The following is a 17,856-nucleotide window of genomic DNA, read 5'->3' as shown; positions in this document are numbered from 1 at the left end:
GTAATGGACAGGTGGAACGTGAGAATGCTACAGTCTGGAAGGCTGTCTTACTGGCGTTGAAGTCTAAAGGCCTTCCAGTCTCCCGTTGGCAAGAGGTGCTCCCTGATGCGCTCCACTCCATACGCTCATTCCTGTGTACGGCAACCAACGCCACTCCCCATGAGAGGCTGTTTTCATTCCCTCGGAAGTCTTCCTCTGGGACCTCATTACCGTCTTGGTTGACGTACTCAGGACCTGTCCTCCTGCGGCGACATGTTAGGACCCGCAAGTCCGACCCTTTGGTTGAACAGGTCCATCTCCTCCACGCCAACCCTCAGTATGCCTATGTGGCATACCCTGACGGGCGAGAGGACACGGTCTCGATTCGAGACCTGGTGCCAGCAGGGGGCTTGGAAACCCCTGTCGCTCCCATACCTCCTGTTAGAGACCCTCCCAACTATTGTTTCCCCTCCTGACACGGCACGGGCAGCATCGGGACCATCACTTAACCCTTTTACTCCCGTGTACAGCTTCCCTGAGTCCAGGAGATGGTCGCCACTTCAAGGCGTGCCCGAGTTCAGCGGATTGTCACCACCTCGGGGTCGACTGGCCCGTGAGACATTGGAGGAGCCGTTGGACACCGCCTTGGGGAGAACGCCACCGCAAGTGCCTACACCGGTGTCATCGCCGGTGTTGAGGTCACAACGATGGTGCGGTCCCCCAGACCGTCTGAACTTATAGACTGATGAACAATTGTTCTGTGTTTTGTACCCCGCCGGCCTTTGTTTCCAAAGGAGGGGTGAATGTGGTGAACCATTGTTGGTTCCCACCGGGTAGTGCTGAGCCAGGGTCTGGCCAGTACTATGAGTCTGTATATATGTTACTGTTGGGGTTAGGGTTGGGCTGTTCTACATGCTACTGTTGGGGTTAGGGTTGGGCTGTTCTACCTGTAATATAGTTCTTATGGTACATCCCAGTCGGGCTCCGCCTCCTGGGAGAGGTATAAAGGTCACTGCTCTAGATAGAACAGTACAGCACAGAACAGGCCCTTCGGCCCACGATGTTGTGCTCTGTCTGGGACCCTTTAGTCTGGGATCGTGTATTATATATGGTAGCTCTATTGTTGTAGTCAATAAAAGCCTTTATTTCCCCGAGTACCTCTAGCCTCGTGAGTTATATCGCGCATCAATTCATTCAAGGGACATGAGCATCGCTGGCTAGGCCAGCATTTATTGCCCATCCCTAGTTCCCCTTGAAAAGGTAGTGGTAAGCTGCTTCTTGAACTGCTGCAGTCCATATTCTGTTAGAGAATATGCTGTTAGAGAGGGAATTCCAGGATTTTGACCCAATGACTGCGAAGGAATGGCGGTACATTTCCAAGTCAGAATGCTGAATGTCTTGGAGGGGAACTTGCAGGTGGTGATGTTCCCATATATCTGCTGCCCTTGTCCTTCCAGATGGAAGCGGGTGTGGGTTTGGAAGGTGCTTATAACAATCATAAGAGGGCATGGGATCCAAGGGGCTGTTGCCTTGTGGATCCAGAACTGGCTTGCCTGCAGAAGGCAGAGAGTGGCTGTGGAGGGGTCTTTCTCTGCATGGCGGTCAGTGACCAGTGGAGTGCCCCAGGGATCTGTTCTGGGACCCTTGCTGTTTGTCATTTTCATAAATGACCTGGATGAGGAAGTGGAGGGATGGGTTGGTAAGTTTGCTGACGACACCAAGGTAGGTGGTGTTGTGGATAGTTTGGAGGGATGTCAGAAGTTGCAGCGAGACATAGATAGAATGCAAGACTGGGCGGAGAAGTGGCAGATGGACTTCAACCCGGATAAGTGTGTGGTGATCCATTTTGGCAGATCCAATGGGATGAAGCAGCAATATAATATGAAGGGTACCATTCTTAGCAGTGTAGAGGATCAGAAGGACCTTGGGGTCCGGGTCCATAGGACTCTTAAATCGGCCTCGCAGGTGGAGGATGCGGTCAAGAAGGCGTACGGCGTACTGGCCTTCATTAATCGAGGGATTGAGTTTAGGAGTCGGGAGATAATGCTGCAGCTTTATAGGACCCTGGTTAGACCCCACTTGGAGTACTGCGCGCAGTTCTGGTCACCTCATTACAGGAAAGATGTTGAAGCCATTGAAAGGGTGCAGAGGAGATTTACAAGGATGTTGCCTGGATTGGGGGGCATGCCTTATGAGGATAGGTTGAGGGAGCTTGGTCTCTTCTCCCTGGAGAGACGAAGGATGAGAGGTGACCTGATAGAGGTTTACAAGATGTTGAGAGGTCTGGATAGGGTAGACTCTCAGAGGCTATTTCCAAGGGCTGAAATGGTTGCTACGAGAGGACACAGGTTTAAGGTGCTGGGGGGTAGGTACAGAGGAGATGTCAGGGGTAAGTTTTTCACTCAGAGGGTGGTGGGTGAGTGGAATCGGCTGACGTCGGTGGTGGTGGAGGCAAACTCGTTGGGGTCTTTTAAGAGACTTCTGGATGAGTACATGGGATTTAATGGGATTGAGGGCTATAGATAGGCCTAGAGGTGGGGATGTGATCGGCGCAACCTGTGGGCCGAAGGGCCTGTTTGTGCTGTGGCTTTCTATGTTCTATGTTCTATAAGATGCTGCTGTTCATGGGGTCAGTGTTGAGGAAGCTTTACTCTGTATCTAACCCCAGGCTATACGTGTCCTGGGAGTGTTTGATGGGGGACAGTGTAGAGGGAGCTTTACTCTGTATCTAACCCCGTGCTGTACCTGTCCTGGGAGTGTTTGATGGGGACAATGTAGAGGGAGCTTTACTCTGTATCTAACCCCAGGCTATACGTGTCCTGGGAGTGTTTGATGGGGACAGTGCAGAGGGAGCTTTACACTAACTCGACCCTCGGTCTGTACCTGTCCTGGGAGTGTTTGATGGGAATAGTGGAGAGTCATAGAGGTTTACAGCATGAAAACAGACCCTTCAGCCCAACTTGTCCATTCCGCCCTTTTTTTTAAACCCCGAAACTAGTTCCAATTGCCCGCATTTGGCCCACATCCCTCTATACCCATCTTACCCATGAACTGTCCAAATGCTTTTTAAAAGACAAAATTGTACCCGCCTCTACTACTACCTCTGGCAGCTTGTTCCAGACACTCACCACCCTCTGTGTGAAAAAATTGCCCCTTTGGACCCACGGGAAGGCCCGTAGATGTCGTCTATATGGATTTTAGTAAAGCGTTTGACAAGGTCCCTCATGGCAGGCTGGTGCAAAAGGTTAAATCTCACGGGATAAAAGGTGAGCTAGCTAGATGGGTGGAGAACTGGTTTAGCCATAGAAGACAGAGGGTAGCAGTGGAGGGGTCTTTTTCCGGTTGGAGGTCTGTGACTAGTGGAGTCGGTAAGAAGTCTCACAACACCAGGTTAAAGTCCAACAGGTTTATTTGGTAGCAAATACCATAAGCTTTTGGAGCACTGCTCCTTTCCAGTTCGACGAAGGAGCAGTGCTCCGAAAGCTAATGGTATTTGCTACAAAATAAACCTGTTGGACTTTAACCTGGTGTTGTGAGACTTCTTACCGTGTTCACCCCAGTCCAATGCCGGCATCTCCACATCATGACGAGTGCAGTTCCGCAGGGCTCTGTACTGGGACTTCTGCTATTTGTGATATATATAAATGATTTGGAGGAAGATGTAGCTGGTGTGATCATTAAGTTTGCGGATGACACAAAGATTGCTGGAGTTGCGGATAGTGATGAACATTGTCAGAGAATACAGCAGGATATAGATAGGCTGGAACATTGGGCGGAGAAATGGCAGATGGAATTTAATCCAGATAAATGCGAAGTGATGCATTTCGGTAGATCGATAGGGGGAGCTATACAATAAATGGCAGAACCATCAGGAGTATAGACACACAGAGGGACCTGGGTGTACAAGTCCACAGATCCTTAAAGGTGGCAGCACAGGTGGAGAGGGTGGTGAAGAAGGCATATGGCATGCTTGCCTTTATTGGACAGGGCATAGAATATAAAAGTTGGCATATGATGTTGCAGCTGTATAGAACGATGGTTAGGCCACATTTGGAATACTGCATCCAGTTCTGGTCGCCACACTACCAGAAGGACGTGGAGGCTTTGGAGAGAGTACAGAGAAGGCTTACCAGGATGTTGCCTGGTATGGAGGGTCTTAACTATGAGCAGAGATTCGGTAAACTGGGGATGTTCTCCCTGGAAAGACGGAGGATGAGGGGCGACCTAATAGAGGTGTATAAAATTATGAAGGGCATAGATAGGGTGAACAGTGGGAAGCTTTTTCCCATGTCGGAGGTGACGAACACAAGGGATCACAGGTTCAAGGTGAGGGGAGCAAGGTTCGACGCAGACGTCAGGGGGACGTATTTTACACAGAGGGTGGTGGGGGCCTGGAATGCACTGCCAAGCAAGGTGATTGAGGCGGACACGCTGGGATCGTTTAGGACTTATCTAGATAGCCAAATGAACAGACTGGGACTAGAGGGATATAAACGAATGGTCCAGTTGGGCACATGAACGGCGCAGGCTTGGAGGGCCGAAGGGCCTGTTCCTGTGCTGTATTGTTCTTTGTTCTTTGTTCTTTTGATCTTTCCCCTCTCAGCTTAAACCTATGCCCTCTAGTATTAGACTCCCCTACCTTTGGGAAAAGATATTGACTATCTAGCTGATCTATGCTCCTCATTATTTTATAGACCTCTATAAGATCACCCCTAAGCCTCCTATGCTCCAGAGAAAAAAGTCCCAGTCGAACCAGGCATTCCATATAACTCAAACCATCAAGTCCCGGTAGCATCCTAGTAAATCTTTTCTGCACTCTTTCTATTTAATAATAGAACCATAGAAAATTACAGCTCAGAAACAGGTCTTTTGGCCCTTCTTGTCTGTGCCGAACCATTCTTTGCCTAGTCCCACTGACCTGCACTTGGACCATATCCCTCCACACCCCTCTCATCCATGAACCCGTCCAAGTTTTTCTTAAATGTTAAAAGTGACCCCGCATTTACCACTTTATCCGGCAGCTCATTCCACACTCCCACCACTCTCTGCGTGAAGAAGCTCCCCCTAATATTCCCTTTAAACTTTTCTCCTTTCACCCTTAACCCATGCCCTCTGGTTTTTTTCTCCCCTAGCCTCAGCGGAAAAAGCCTGCTTGCATTCACTCTATCTATACCCATCAAAATCTTATACACCTCTATCAAATCTCCCCTCAATCTTCTACGCTCCAGGGAATAAAGTCCCAACCTATTCAATCTCTCTCTGTAACTCAGCTTCTCAAGTCCCGGCAACATCCTTGTGAACCTTCTCTGCACTCTTTCAACCTTATTTACATCCTTCCTGTAACTAGGTGACCAAAACTGTACACAATACTCCAAATTCGGCCTCACCAATGCCTTATATAACCTTACCATAACACTCCAACTTTTATACTCGATACTCCGATTTATAAAGGCCAATGTACCAAAGGCACTCTTTACAACCCTATCCACCTGTGACGTCACTTTTAGGGAATTCTGTACCTGTATTCCCAGATCCCTCTGTTCAACTGCACTCTTCAGAGTCCTACCATTTAACCTGTACGTTCTACTTTGGTCCTTCCAATATGCAATGTCTCACACTTGTCTGCGTTAAATTCCATTTGCCATTTTTCAGCCCATTTTTCTCGTTGGTCCAAATCCGTCTGCAAGCTTTGAAAACCGTCCTCACTGTCCACTACACCTCCAATCTTTGTATCATCAGCAAACTTGCTGATCCAATTTACCACATTATCATCCAGATCATTGATATAGATGACAAACAACAATGGACCCAACACCGATCCCTGCGGCACACCACTAGTCACAGGCCTCCACTCAGAGAAGCAATCCTCCACAACCACTCTCTGGCTTCTTCCATTGAGCCAGTGTCTAATCCAATTTACTACCACCCCATGTATACCTAGCGACTGAACCTTCCTAACTGACCTTCCATGAGGGACCTGGTCAAAGGCCTTGCTGAAATCCAGGTAGACAACATCCACCGCCTTCCCTTCATCCACTTTCCTGGTAACCTCCTCGAAAAACTCTAATAGATTGGTCAAACATGACCTACCACGCACAAAGCCATGTTGACTCTCCCTAATAAGTCCCTGTCTATCCAAATATTTGTAGATCCTATCCTTATCACACCTTCCACCGTCCAGTTCTGGTCGCCACACTACCAGAAGGACATGGAGGCTTTGGAGAGAGTACAGAGGAGGTTTACCAGGATGTTGCCTGGTATGGAGGGGTTTAGTTATGAGGAGAGATTGGATAAACTGGGGTTGTTCTCCCTGGGAAGACGGAGGATGAGGGGAGACATAATAGAGGTGTATAAAATTATGAAAGGCATAGATAGGGTGAACAGTGGGAAGCTTTTTCCCAGGTCGGTGGTAACGTTCACGAGGGGTCATAGGTTCAAGGTGAAGGGGGAGAAGTTTAACACAGATATCAGAAGGACATATTTTACAAAGAGGGTGGTGGGGGCCTGGAATGCGCTGCCAGGCAAGGTGGTGGAGGCAGACACGCTGGGAACGTTTAAGACTTATCTAGATAGCCACATGAACGGAGTGGGAATGGAGGGATACAAAAGAATGGTCTAGTTTGGACCAGGGAGCGGCACGGGCTTGGAGGGCCGAAGGGCCTGTTCTTGTGCTGTATTGTTCTTTGTTCTTCCAATAACTTGCCCACCACCAACGTCAAACTTACTGGCCTATAATTTCCCGGATTTCTTTTGGAACCTTTTTTAAACAACGGAACAACATGAGCCACCCTCCAATCATCCAGCACCTCCCCCGTGAATATTGACATTTTAAATATGTCTGCCAGGACCCCTGCAAGTTCAACACTAGCTTCCCTCAAGGTCCGTGGGAATACCCTGTCCGGTCCTGGGGATTTATCCGCTCTGATTTGCCTCAAGACAGCAAGCATCTCCTCCCCTTTAATCTGTAAGTCTTAAAGGTACAGAGAATGTGAGTGGAGGGAGCGGAGTGGAGTGCTCCCTCCACTCACATTGTCTGTACTTTTAAGACTTGATTAGCTGTAAAGACTCACATTCCAATCATTATTCATGTAAATTGAGTTTGTGTCTTTGTGCCCTGTTTGTAATCAGAACTCCCACCCACCTGACGAAGGGACAGCCTGTTCTGAAAGCTAGTGGTTTTTGCTACCAAATAAACCTGTTGGACTTTAACCTGGTGTTGTTAGACTTCTTACTTATTAAATTCCATCTGCCATCTTTTGGCCCAGATTTAAGCTTTCTCCTCTTACTGTTAATTATTGCTAATTACTGTTAATTGACATTTTGCTTTTTATCTTTCATTTTGAGCCCTCAGCCCACAGCAGGAATGGCTGTTTTAACTCCCAGAAAACCATGTCAGAGAGGAAAGGCAGCTTGAACAACAGTTGTTCTGTCCTGCATCAGAAGCAACCCCAAAAGATATAACTGTGACTGGATTTGTTTATAGTTTCTAAACAAAACTTATAAGATGTTGTGGGGGGCGGGGGGGCGTGGAATGGGTGTGGGTTGGGAGGGGGGGAATTAGTTCTGAAGGTAGGAAAAAGGTATTTGGAACAGCGTGAGGGATAGCCATTGATCTGATTAAGTGTACTTCAAGTTGGCTCTATTGTTCTTTATCTTACTGTTTAATAAAGATTTATTTTATTTAAGATTATCATAAAACATTGGGGACATCATTCTCTGGTTTTCAAATCTTTGATCACATTATATCAAATTGCAAAATACAGTCAAGGGCAAATGTTTCAGGTTTTCATAGAATCATAGATTGTTCAATGCAGAAGAGGCCCTTCAGCCCATCGAGTCTGCACTGACACATTAGAAACACCCAAACTCCCTCCCAATTTCGTCTGCCAGCACTTGGCCCATAGCCCTGAATGTTATGATGTGCCAAGTGCTCATCTAGATACTACTTAAAGCAGTGGTTCCCAAAGGGTGCGGGGCGCCACACTGGTGCGGCGAGAGAGGATGGCAAGTGTGGCGGGAAGATTCAAGGACAATCAAAGAAACATTTAAACATGGTTTAAACAAGCATTGGTTTATACTTTCTGGATGTCCATGATCATATTATAAAGTAGTTGTGTTCTATGTTATGAATCAAGCACTGCTAGGAGTTGTTTTTTTTTGTTTTTGAATGTATTTCTTATCAATAAAAAATTCGGTGTGACGTGAGCAAATTTTTATTCCGAAAGTGCGGCCCAGTGAAAAAAGTTTGGGAACCACTGACTTAAAGGATGTAGGCAACTCACCTCCAACACCCTCCCAGGCAGCACATTCCAGACCATCACCACCCTCTGGATAAAAAGGTTTTTCCTCACATCTGTTATAAAGGGGAGGTTGATCCCCTCTCTGAGAACTAACACTTAACCACTCAAAGAGGAATACCTCGCCTCATAAGGTTAAAAGTGTATGAGAAGCAGTACAATCTGCTTATGAGGGGATAGATAGAGTGAACGTTCAAAGACTATTTCCTCGGGTGGATGGAGCTATTACAAGGGGGCATAACTATAGGGTTCATGGTGGGAGATATAGGAAGGATATCAGAGGTAGGTTCTTTACGCAGAGAGTGGTTGGGGTGTGGAATGGACTGCCTGCAGTGATAGTGGAGTTAGACACTTTAGGAACATTTAAGCGGTTATTGGATAAGCACATGGAGCACACCAAGATGATAGGGAGTGGGATAGCTTGATCTTAGTTTCAGATAAAGCTCGGCACAACATCGTGGGCCGAAGGGCCTGTTCTGTGCTGTACTGTTCTATGTTCTATAACCCTTCTTAAATAGCAAAACCACATTAGCTGTTCTCCAGTCGTCTGGCACTTCCCCCATGGCCAGAGAGGAATTGAAAATTTGGGTCAGAGCCCCTGCAATCTCCTCCCTTGCCTCCCACAGCAACCTGGGACACAATTCATCCGGACTCGGAGATTTATCCACTTTTAAGGCTGCCAGACAACTGGAGAACAGTTAATGTGGTTCCGCTGTTTGAGAAGGGTTATAGAGATAAAGGCTGCCAACACTTCCAATACCTTGTCCTTCTGGAATTTGGAATAACCTGACATTTACCATTAGCTGCGCTCATAGCAAAACTAATGAGATTTGAGCTTCAATGGAAGATGATCAAATCTGGACAAAAACAAGAAATTGAGGATTGGTGGGCAGGTAAATGAGAGTTCATAGATCTGCATGAAATTTACTGTTGTGTGCTGTCTAATGGAGAGATGCAGACTTTGCTAACTGGTATCAGTCAAAGGATATTTTCTTCCCAGAATTTGCACTGCAAGTGGACAACTAGATATGTGAAGCTCAGCACTGAACTGGACAATCGCACAGATGTAATAAAGAAGTAAACCCAGAAGACAGTGTCTCTCAGGTAACATAAGAACCAGGAGCAGGAGGAGGCCATCTGGCCCCTCGAGCCTGCTCGGCCATTCAATAACATCATGGCTGATACATTGGTCGTCAGTATAAAATCTCAGAAGTCAGGTACTAGTAGTGGGATCTCATCAGCTACATTGTCCACAGCATCATCTGTGCGATGGCAGAGGCTAAAGAGCAGAGCTTTTAGCAAGTGTGGCAGAACTGAAGCAGAAATTATAGAGCAGGAAGAATAATGCTTGCAGCAAAGAGGGACAGAGAGCAGCTGAAGGAGGAAGAGTTTGAAATACAAACTGAGATTGCAATCTCAAACGCCAGAAATAAAAGTTATGAAGTATTTGAAGACAAGTGAAACTCAATTAAGAATGGAGGAGATGGAATGACTGTGGATCTAGACACCATACTGAAACAAGTTAAACAAGACCCCTGTTTTGAGGAGTTTAAATCATTTGTTTCCTTTGAACTGCCCTCTGATGGAACAACAGCTTTCCTGACAAAGGTGCTACAGCTGCATCCGCTTGGCATTCTTCCAAGTACAACCCAGTGACTCTGCTTCGAGAGCCATCAGCCAACATGACAATGTTTATGAAGACAGTACAAATGCTGGATTGGATACAGCAACCATTAAACTCTACACTGTGCTGGAGGTAAAACTACATTGCTGAAACCTTAGTGAATCGACTCCCTGCCACAAGAAATACCTATATTCAAAGGAAATCCCTTTGATTATAGAATGTTCATCAGAGCCTTTGAACATTGTCATAGAGTCATAAAGGTTTACAGCATGGAAACAGGCCCTTCGCCCCAACTTGCCCCTTCTTTTTAACTCCTAAGCTAAACTTGCCCCTTCTTTTTAACTCCTAGGCTAGTCCCAATTGCCCATGTTTGGCCCATATCGCTCTATACCCAGCTTACCCATGTAACTGCCTAAACACTTTTTAAAAGACAAAATTGTACCCGCCTCTACTACTATCTCTGGCAGCTTGTTCCAGACACACCACCCTCTGTGTGAAAAAATTGCCCCTCTGGACCCTTTTGTATCTCTCCCCTCTCACCTTAAACCTATGCCCTCTAGTTTGGGAAAAGATATTGACTATCTAGCTGATCTATGCCCCTCATTATTTTACAGACCTCTATAAGATCACCCCTAAGCCTCCTACGCTCAGTCAATCCAGCCGCTCCTTATAATTCAAACCACCAAGTCCCAGTAGCATCCTACTAAATCTTTTCTGCACTCTTTCTCGTTTAGTAATATCCTTTCTATAATAGGGTGATCAGAACTGTACACAGTATTCCAAGTGTGGCCTTACCAATGTCTTGTACACCTTCAACAAAGCGTCCCAACTCCTGTATTCGATATTCTGACCAATGAAACTAAGCATGCCAAATGCCTTCTTCACCACTCTGTCCACCTGTGACTCCACCTAGATCTCTTTGTTCTATAGCTCTCCCCAACTCTCTCCTACCATTAACTAAGTCCTGCCCTGGTTCGATCTACCAAAATGCATCACCTCGCATTTATCTAAATTAAACTCCATCTGCCATTCGTCAGCCCACTGCCCCAATTGATCAAGATCCCATTGCAATTCCAGATAACTTTCTTCACTGTCCACTATGCCACCAATCTTGGTGTCATCTGCAAACTTACTAACAATGTCTTACTAACCATGCCTCCTACATTCTCATCCAAATCATTAATAAATAATTGCACTGAGGAAAAAACTGAGAACAGCAAAGGCCAGTTATACTACCCAGAACAGTAAACCAGCAGGACACCCATGGACTTGATTTTTTTTTGTTCTTCAGCACAGAACAGGCCCTTCGGCCCACGATGTTGTGCCGAGCTTTATCTGAAACCAAGATCAAGCTATCCCACTCCCTATCATCCTGGTGTGCTCCATGTGCCTATCCAATAACCGCTTAAATGTTCCTAAAGTGTCTGACTCCACTATCACTGCAGGCAGTCCATTCCACACCCCAACCACTCTCTGAATAAAGAACCTACCTCTGATATCCTTCCTATATCTCCCACCACGAACCCTATAGTTATGCCCCCTTGTAATAGCTCCATCCACCTGAGGAAATAGTCTTTGAACGTTCATTCTATCTATCCCCTTCATCATTTTATAAACCTCTACTAAGTCTCCCCTCAGCCTCCTCCGCTTCAGAGAGAACAGGCCTAGCTCCCTCAACCTTTCCTCATAAGACCTACCCTCCAAACCAGGCGGCATCCTGGTAAATCTCCTCTGCACTCTTTCCAGCGCTTCCACATCCTTCTTATAGTGAGGTGACCAGAACTGCACACAATATTCCAAATGTGGTCTCACCAAGGTCCTGTACAGTTGCAGCATAACCCCACGGCTCTTAAACTCCAACCCCCTGTTAATAAAAGCTTGATGTCTAGTCGTCAGCACAAGAATCCAGACAAAGGATAGCAGGAAGCTAAAAGGCTGCTTCAAGGGAACTTTGGCAGTGAGCTTCAATTTGCCACAGCCTAAGTGGAAAAGGCTGTGGAACCGGTGGATGCGGTGTTTTTGGATTTCCAAAAGGCGTTTGATAAGGTGCCTCACAAAAGATTGCTGAAGAAGATTGGATCACACGGAGTTGGGGGTAGGGTGTTAGCGTGGATTGGGGATTGGCTATCCGACAGGAAGCAGAGAGTCGGAATAAATGGGTGCTTTTCTGGTTGGCAGATGGTAACTAGTGGCATGCCGCAGGGATCGGTACTGGGGCCTCAACTATTTACCATTTATATAGACGATCTGGAGGAGGGGACTGAGTGTAGGGTAACAAAGTTTGCAGACAACACAAAGATAAGTGGAAAAGTGAATCGTGTGGAGGGCGTAGGAGGTCTGCAGAGAGATTTGGACAGGCTGAGTGAGTGGGCGAGGATCTGGCAGATGGAGTATAACGTTGACAAATGCGAGGTTATTCACTTTGGAGGAAATAATAGCAAATTGGATTATTATCTAAATGGAAAAAAATTACAACATGCTGCTGTGCAAAGGGACCTGGGGGTCCTTGTGCATGAAACGCAAAAACCCAGTCTGCAGGTGCAACAAGTGGTCAAGAAGGCAAGTGGGATGTTGGCGTATATCGCAAGGGGGATAGAATATAAAAGCAGAGATGTCTTGCTGCATCTGTACAGGGCATTGGTGAGGCCGCAGCTGGAATACTGTGTGCAGTATTGGTCCCCTTATTTGCAGAAGGATATATTGGCCTTGGAGGGAGTGCAGAGAAGGTTCACCAGGTTGATACCAGAGATAAGGGGTGTTGATTATGAGGAGAGACTGAGCAGATTGGGTTTGTACTCGTTGGAATTTAGAAGGCTGAGGGGGGATCTTATAGAGACCTATAAGATAATGAAGGGGCTGGATAGGGTAGAGGTGGAGAGATTCTTTCCAGTTAGAAAGGAAGCTAGAACTAGAGGGCACAGCCTCAAAATAAAGGGGGGTCAGTTTAAGACAGAGTTGAGGAGGAACTTCTTCTCTCAGAGGGTGGTGAATCTCTGGAATTCTCTGCCCACTGAAGTGGTGGAGGCTACCTCGTTGAATATGTTTAAATCACGGATAGATGGATTCCTGTAAGGGAATTAGGGGTTATAGGGATCAGGCGGGTAAGTGGAACTGATCCGCTTCAGATCAGCCATGATCTTATTGAATGGCGGGGCAGGCTCGAGGGGCTAGATGGCCTACTCCTGCTCCTATTTCTTATGTTCTTATCCAGGACAATTTGGCAAACTGGATCCATAATTGGCTTAGTAGCGGGAAGAGTGATGGTCAAAGGTTTCCTTTGTGACTGGAAGCCTTTTTCCAATGGTATACCGCAGGGATCAGTGCTGGGTCCCTTGATGTTTGTAGTGTACATTAATGATCTATATGTGAAAGTAGGAGGTATGATCTGTAAGTTTGCAAATGACATGAAAATTGGTGGTGTGGTAAATAGTGAGGACAAAAGCCTTAGATTAAAGGATGATATAGATGGGCTAGTCGGTTGCAGAACATTCACAAATGGAATTTAACCCTGAAAAGTGTGATGCATTTTGGGAGAATTAACAAGGCAAGGGATACACAATGAACGGTAGAACACTGGAAGTGTGGAGGACCAGAAGGATCTTGGGGTGCATGGCAGGAAGATAGGTGGATAAGGTGGTTAAGAAAGGATACTTGTTTTATTCACTGAGGCACAGAATGTAAGAGCAGGGAGGTTATGATGGAGCTGTATAAAATGCTCGTTAGGCCACAGCCAGTGTGTACAGTTCTGGTCTCCACTGTATAGAAAGGATGTGATTGCACTAAAAAGGGTGCAGAAGAGATTCACCAGGATGGTGCCTGGGCTGGAGCGTTTCAGCTATGAAGAGAGGCTGGTTAGCCTGGGGTTGTTTTCCTTAGAACAGAAAAGGCTGAGGGAGGACCTGATGGAAGTGTATAAAATTATAGATAGGAACGAACCTTTTCCCTTGAGCAGAGGGGTCAATAACCAGGGGACATAGATTGAAGGTAAAGGCAGGAGACTTGGAGGGGATTTGAGAAGATGTTTTAACCCAGAGGGTGGAAGGAATTTGGAACTCACTGCCTGAAAAGGAGGCAGGAATCCTCACAATATTTACTAAGTTCTTAGATGAGCACTTGGAACGCCACAACATACAAGGCTACAGACCAAGTGCTGTTAAATGGGATCAGAATAAATTCTATTTAATGGCCGTCAAAGACATGATGGGCCGAAGATCCTTTTGTGCTGTATAACTCAGTGCTTTGATTTGATTTATTGTCACAGGTATTGGTATAGAATGAAAACTAATGCTTGTATGTACATCAATGTGGAAACAGGGGCGCATACTGGAGTCAGAGACAAAGACTGTATTCTGATTTGATTTGTCACATGTATTAGTATACAGTGAAAAGCATTGTTTCTTGCACACTATACAAACAAAGCATACCATTCATAGGGAAGGAAAGGAGAGAGTGTAGAATGTAGTATAGCAGGGTGTAGAGAAAGGTCAACTTAATGCGAGGTAGGTCCATTCAAAAGTCTGATGACAACAGGGGAGAAGCTGTTTTTGAGTCAGTTGGTACGTGTCCTCAGACTTTTGTATCTTTTTCCCGACAGAAGAAGGTGGAAGAGAGAATGTCCGGGGTGCGTGGAGTCTTTGATGATGCTGGCTGCTTTTCTGAGGCAGCGGGAAGTGTAGACACCGTCAATGGATGGGAAGCTGATTTGCGTGATGGACTGGACTTCATTCACAACCTTTTGTAATTTCTTGCAGTCTTGGACAGAGCAGGGGTCATACCAAGCTGTGACACAATCGGAAAGAATGCTTTCTATGGTACATCTGTAGAAGTTGGTGAGAGTTGTAGTGGACATGCCATATTTCCTTAGTCTCCTGAGAAAGTAGAGGCGTTCGTGGGCTTTTTTAACTATAGTAAGAAGTCTCACAACACCAGGCCAAAGTCCAACAGGTTTACTGTGGTCTATATGGACTTCAGCAAGGCGTTCGATAAGGTCCCCCATGCAAGACTTCTTGAGAAAGTGAGAGGGCATGGGATCCAAGGGGCTGTTGCCTTGTGGATCCAGAACTGGCTTGCCTGCAGAAGGCAGAGAGTGGCTGTGGAGGGGTCTTTCTCTGCATGGAGGTCAGTGACCAGTGGAGTGCCCCAGGGATCTGTTCTGGGACCCTTGCTGTTTGTCATTTTCATAAATGACCTGGATGAGGAAGTGGAGGGATGGGTTGGTAAGTTTGCTGACGACACCAAGGTAGGTGGTGTTGTGGATAGTTTGGAGGGATGTCAGAAGTTGCAGCGAGACATAGATAGAATGCAAGACTGGGCGGAGAAGTGGCAGATGGACTTCAACCCGGATAAGTGTGTAGTGATCCATTTTGGCAGATCCAATGGGATGAAGCAGCAGTATAATATGAAGGGTACCATTCTTAGCAGTGTAGAGGATCAGAAGGACCTTGGGGTCCGGGTCCATAGGACTCTTAAATCGGCCTCGCAGGTGGAGGATGCGGTCAAGAAGGCGTACTGGCCTTCATTAATCGAGGGATTGAGCTTAGGAGTCGGGAGATAATGCTGCAGCTTTATAGGACCCTGGTTAGACCCCACTTGGAGTACTGCGCGCAGTTCTGGTCACCTCATTACAGGAAAGATGTTGAAGCCATTGAAAGGGTGCAGAGGAGATTTACAAGGATGTTGCCTGGATTGGGGGGCATGCCTTATGAGGATAGGTTGAGGGAGCTTGGTCTCTTCTCCCTGGAGAGACGAAGGATGAGAGGTGACCTGATAGAGGTTTACAAGATGTTGAGAGGTCTGGATAGGGTAGACTCTCAGAGGCTATTTCCAAGGGCTGGAATGGTTGCTACGAGAGGACACAGGTTTAAGGTGCTGGGGGGTAGGTACAGAGGAGATGTCAGGGGTAAGTTTTTCACTCAGAGGGTGGTGGGTGAGTGGAATCGGCTGACGTCGGTGGTGGTGGAGGCAAACTCGTTGGGGTCTTTTAAGAGACTTCTGGATGAGTACATGGGATTTAATGGGATTGAGGGCTATAGATAGGCCTAGAGGTAGGGATATGATCAGCGCAACTTGTGGGCCGAAGGGCCTGTTTGTGCTGTGGCTTTCTATGTTCTACTTGCTACCAAATAAACCTGTTGGACTTCAACCTGGTGTTGTGAGACTTCCCACTGTGCCTACCCCAGTCCAATGCTGGCATCTCCACATCATTTAACTATAGTGTCCACATGGACAGGTTGTTGGCAATCTGGACACCTAAAAATTTGAAGATCTCGACCTACATTGTCCCCATTGATGTAGGCAAGGGTATGCCTTCCACTACGCTTCCTCAAGTCGATGACTATCTCCTTCGTTTTGTTGACATTGAGAGATTATTGTCATTGCACCAGTTCACCAGATTCTCTATCTCTTTTCTGTACTGTGTCTCGTCATTGTTTGAGATCACTATGGTGGTGTCATCAGCAAATCATAAAATCGTGTTGAAGGGGAATTTGGCCATAGACTCAAAGGTGTGTAAGGAGTATAGTAAGGGGCTGAGGACACAGCCTTGCAGAGCACTGGTGTTGAGGATGATCGTGGAGGAGGTGTTGTTGCCTATCCTTACTGACTGCAGTTTGTGGGTTAGGAAGTCTAGGATCTAGTTGCAGAGGAAGGAGCCGAGCCCGGGCCACAAAGTTTGGATATGAGATTTGTAGGAATAAAGGTATTAAAGGCTGAGCTGTAGTCTATGAATAGGAGTCTGGCATAGGTGCCCTTGTCATCTAGATGTTCCAGGGTTGAGTGCAGGGCCAGGGAGATGGTGTCTGCTGTGGACCTGTTGCAGCAGGAGGCGAACTGTGAATCCAGGCAGTCTGGGAGGCTGGAATTGATTCATGCCATGACTAACCTTTTGGAGTGGAGATGCCAGCGTTGGACTGGGGTAAACACAGTAAGAAGTTTAACAACACCAGGTTAGAGCTCCGAAAGCTTGTGTGGCTTTTGCTACCAAATAAACCTTTTGGAGCACTTCATAATGATGGATGTCAGAGCCACCAGCCGATAATCATTAAGGCACGTTGCTTGATTTTTCTTTGGTACCTGGGTGATCACACCGTTGAGATTTAAAATCAAGAACAGGGACAAGGTCCTGGAGATATTGCACGGTTTGTGGTGAATGGGACAGTGCGGTATGTTGATAATGATGCTGCTGAAGGGACCGGGAGATGGCTGGGCGGTCATTATGCTTTTTTTGGATAACCACATCAAATAAATTGATTAATTGAAGGATGAAGGAAAAGGGACATTGCATCAAAGTGAACAGAATCTCAAAGGAAACTTAAAGACGGTTAAAAGGGTCAATAAAACCCCTGGGCACCAAGCGCCTGGGGGGGGGGGGGGGCAGCTCCGGGTCCCGGAACCAGAGCCCAAACCCGGGGGGGGGGGGGGGTTCACCGACCCCCTCCTCCGGACCCGCGATGCTCTCTTTCGGCCTCCGGCTCCTCCGCCTCCCGCGGAATGGCAGTTGGAAGCTGGCGGCCGGCGGAGCTGCGGCCTCGGCGCTCGGGCTGTGCGGCCCCGGGCGGCGGTACAGCGAGAAGCGGCGGAGTTACTGGGCGGCGCTGCGGCGGTGGCTCCGGGGCCCGGCAATGCCGCCGTTCCCTCGGCCTTGCCTGGCAGGGGATCCGGCGCTGAGGGCGGAGGCGGCGGCCGTGCCCCCGGCCGAGGTGCGAGGCCCCGAGGTGCAGCGGCTGGTGGCGGCCCTGGTGCGGGCCATGCGCCGGGCCGAGGCGGTGGGTCTGAGCGCCCCGCAGCTCGGGGTCCCGCTGCAGGTGCTGGTGCTGGAGGTGAGCGAGCGGCTACTCGAGGCCCAGGCTCCGGAGGCCCGCCAGGCCCGCGAGATGGAGGCCGTCCCGCTCCGGGTCTTCATCAACCCGCGGCTCCGGGTCCTGGACTCGCGGACAGTCGTGTGGCCCCGAGGCCTGT

The 17,856-nt window shown here is 47.5% G+C and overlaps 1 protein-coding gene across 1 annotated transcript; it reads left to right on the top strand.

Annotated features, from left to right (window-relative positions):
- Positions 1 to 14,177: 14,177 nt before the first annotated feature.
- On the top strand, positions 14,178 to 17,850 carry pdf (peptide deformylase, mitochondrial; the record flags this gene model as incomplete). Its single annotated transcript, XM_078204919.1, has 1 exon — positions 14,178 to 17,850. A coding segment is annotated over exon 1 (502 nt), but the record flags the coding sequence as incomplete, so codon positions are not given.
- Between the last annotated feature and the right edge of the window lie 6 nt (positions 17,851 to 17,856).

The sequence above is a fragment of the Mustelus asterias genome, unplaced genomic scaffold (assembly GCF_964213995.1).
Source record: "Mustelus asterias unplaced genomic scaffold, sMusAst1.hap1.1 HAP1_SCAFFOLD_504, whole genome shotgun sequence".
In the NCBI taxonomy this organism is placed as follows: Eukaryota; Metazoa; Chordata; class Chondrichthyes; order Carcharhiniformes; family Triakidae; genus Mustelus; species Mustelus asterias.
This window is presented reverse-complemented; position numbering and strand designations above follow the sequence as displayed.